Here is a 3,395-nt window from a genome sequence, read left to right on the forward strand (position 1 = left end):
GCGGGTTTGGCGCTGTTTAATGTGGAGTGACAGATCGCTGTAGCGCCTCAGTTCAACACACGGCAGCGCGTAGCGCACGTGAACTAGTCATCTTCTCCACATTAATACCAGCTTCAGCACAAAATAAACATGACTAAACATCTGAAGGTGAGTTAAAAGAAAGAGTACAACTTTACAATCCGTATCCTGTCTCATGTAATCGCTCAATCAGTGTTTCAGCCAGTTAAAACAAAGCCTTAAGACAAAAAAAGAATAAACCCCAAACTTTTGAAGAATAGTGTATTTAGTCAGAATAAACAGGCTTCCATAGTTTGCAAACCGGTTTCCTTGTGGGATAATAAACTCTGTGATGGATGTTGGCGATGGGGTAGGTTGTCAGGTCCAAAGAAGTGTGTGGGGCTTCAGGTCTCACTGACATCACATTCTCTGGCCATGTAGTTTGCCCTCATTGTTATGTTTGTCTGAACGTTTTTCATCTGTATCTGACTCTGCCAGGTCATCCTCTCCCTCATTTATGTTAGTCTGGCACTGGATGACTGAGAGCTTCAGCTCCAGGATTGTCTCACTTCCTGTCAACATTGTCTATTGGCTGGATTCATCAGCAACAGGGAAACATAATTTACAACTAGGGAATCATTTCACCCCTCCCCACCCATAATCATGCCCCACAAATACATCTGTTTAAAAATGTATGCCCACTTGTTCCTGGCATGCTGTTCATTTGCAGTTCCCAGGGTTATTGTCTGCACAGAGAAAAGTATCCATAATTGAGAAGCTGGCGTGTTGCAGGTCTGCCCCATCTCCCCGGCGCTGAGCCAGTGCTGGCCCCGCATTACTCCTGGATGCTGATAGATATCTCTCATGTGTCTCAGTATGTGCAGGAGGCTGGAACTGGGCCTGTGTAACCTGTGGTGATCTGTGTGGACTCGAGACTAAAAACACACACACACTTGCATACAAACAGTCAGGGTCAACAAAATCACCGTCAGGCCAACATCAGAGGTCAGAGGAGCTCCGATATACTGGATTGTAGCAGTCTGCCAAGAAACAAAGTCAAATTTGCAAATTCCCAGGCTACTGCAATGAACATTTCCAAGGAGGATTTTATTGATATGATCCGATATGTGGTTGAATTGCTTCAATTTCCAGTCATTTCAATAGGAATCGACGTGTTTGGGAATTTTATATGAGGGCGAAGGATTTCCCCGCATAGATTTCGCAGTTGGTTTAAGTTGGTTACACGAAGCTGCTTGGTTTGTGAGTGATTCATAATTCATACATCACTTTTTTTTGGCCTGCAAAATTTCACCAAAATTTTTCTAATTTGACGGCACATTTAGAGATAGTTATTTTATGATTTTAATGGCATTTCCCAATTATTTTTCTTTGTATGTGTATTGTATTTGTTATTAATCACTTCTATCTATCCCACAGCCCTTTGGTGTGAACCAGCCTGGCCCGTATGTCATGTACACGTCAGTGGACTCGAACGGTTATCTGAAGAATGCGTCTGGTGAGTACACGGCTCAGAAAAGATTAACACTAGATGGGAAAGGCATCACACATATCTCTTTGCCCAGCATATCCTGTCTCAGTGAGGTAAGATAAGTCAACCTCAACACTCTGCAGTCATTTGACTTGACTAGTTCATTATTTTTTAGGGATCAGACTAAAGTAAACTAGGAGGATTTTGAATGAACCAATAAAAAGCTTTTTCTTGGCCAAACTTTACTCTGGTGTTCATTTGAAAATCTGTTCTGGAATCGTGCATTGTGTGAAGTCTGGAGAATTGCCCTTTTATCACTCAAAAAATTAAATTGGTTAATGATTGCATTTGTTAATGAGAACAATTTCTTTTTAAGAAAAATTCATATTTATATTTGAGTTGAAAATAAGGAATTGCATAAATGTGTTTCTTGCCTGGGAACCACATTGTGACACTGGATTGCAGTGAAAACTGTGAATGCAGCCAATATAGAGAATATCATATATAGTATGGCTCTGGTTCATTTTTATCCATTATCACATAACACATTCAATGTTCCATAGATGACATGCCTAAAATATTATTTTCCAATTTTTATTGTAGTAATGAGGTACATTGTATGCAAAAAATCAAACCAGTCTTAAAGGGGTCATATGATGCAATTTAAAATTTTCATTTCTTTTTGGAGTGTTACAAGCTGTTCGTGCATAGATAAGATCCGTAAAGTTGCAAAGACTAAAGTCTCAAACCCAAAGAGATATTCTTTATAAAAGTTAAGACTCGTCCACGCCCTCCTAAAAAGTGGAGTCGTCACATGTGGTTGCCGCAAGCCCACCGGCCGCACCATTCTCAAGCCCCCGGGCTCTGCTCACTCTAGCCCGCCCGCCTCCGCTCACTTTAGCCCGCAGTGTGTGACTCTGTGTTTCGTTGTGAAAGCGAACCTACTTTGTTTGGCCTTCCAAAAGAGGACACAGCTAGAAATCAGTGGTTAAGTTGTATTTACAACACTGTTCCAGAACAGTTCAACCCAAATTCCGATCACAAATGCAGACATGGTTTTATGTTTACGCGGCGCGATTCGCAACACGTAAAAAGATAGTATAAGTCATTATAATCAGTAATTATGTCCCCACTGGATGCAACAAATGCCTCGTTTGTAATGGGTTTTATTGGTGTTGTCTCATTGCTCCGGGACACGGCATCACAGTATGGTAAGGGGTGTAACATTTCCGTCACACGCTTGAGGTATTCAGCCAATCACAACGCACTGGATAGCTGGCGCACACCTCGCTTTTCAGACCGATGAGCTTTGTAAAAATCGACGTGTATCAGAAAGGCAGGGCATAGAGGAGCAACAATAATGTACATTATGTGGAAAATAATGTGTTTTTTTTACCTTAAACCGCATAAACACATTGCATTACACCAAATACACAACATAATGTTCTTTTTAGCAACGTCATATGACTCCTTTAAAGTAAACTAGACTATCTAGAGCAAACTAGAGATTCTGTGACTAGGCACACATCAGTTATGAGGCTCGGATTGTCTTATTTCTTGATTGCTTAGTGTTTTATATACGAGTGTCTCGTGTGTTGTTTGGCACTCAAGGACATCTGATTGACCAAGTTCAAGATCACAGACACAGCAACGAATGACCCCATTTCACCTTTCTAAGAGCAGATAAGATTAAATTCCTCACGGCATTGACAGAACTCCATCATTTTGGAGTAAATGACTGTTTTCCTGAAGTCTCTTTTGAAATATATCACTGACCTTGAGCTCTCAGTGGAAGCATTACATAAACAGAGTGAATGTTTCTCTCATGTTGTGGTTCTGTGTGTGTGCCTCCACTGGGCCACATGCATGTCTGCATCTTCTGTGCGGTCCTGTTCTGTGTGTGTGTGTG

At 41.2% G+C, this 3,395-nt stretch overlaps 1 protein-coding gene across 1 annotated transcript in view; it reads left to right on the forward strand.

Moving 5' to 3' along the window:
* The window catches only part of LOC107660666 (T-cell immunomodulatory protein-like), a 156,619-nt gene that overhangs the window by 130,222 nt on the left and 23,002 nt on the right, over positions 1-3,395 (forward strand). Inside the window, exon 14 of the mRNA XM_016450054.1 lies at positions 1,435-1,513. Coding sequence (XP_016305540.1) covers positions 1,435-1,513 — 79 coding nt within the window. The remainder of the gene's footprint in view (positions 1-1,434; positions 1,514-3,395) is intronic.

The sequence above is a fragment of the Sinocyclocheilus anshuiensis genome, unplaced genomic scaffold, assembly GCF_001515605.1.
Source record: "Sinocyclocheilus anshuiensis isolate Anshui unplaced genomic scaffold, SAMN03320099.WGS_v1.1 scaffold1879, whole genome shotgun sequence".
Lineage (NCBI taxonomy): Eukaryota > Metazoa > Chordata > Actinopteri > Cypriniformes > Cyprinidae > Sinocyclocheilus > Sinocyclocheilus anshuiensis.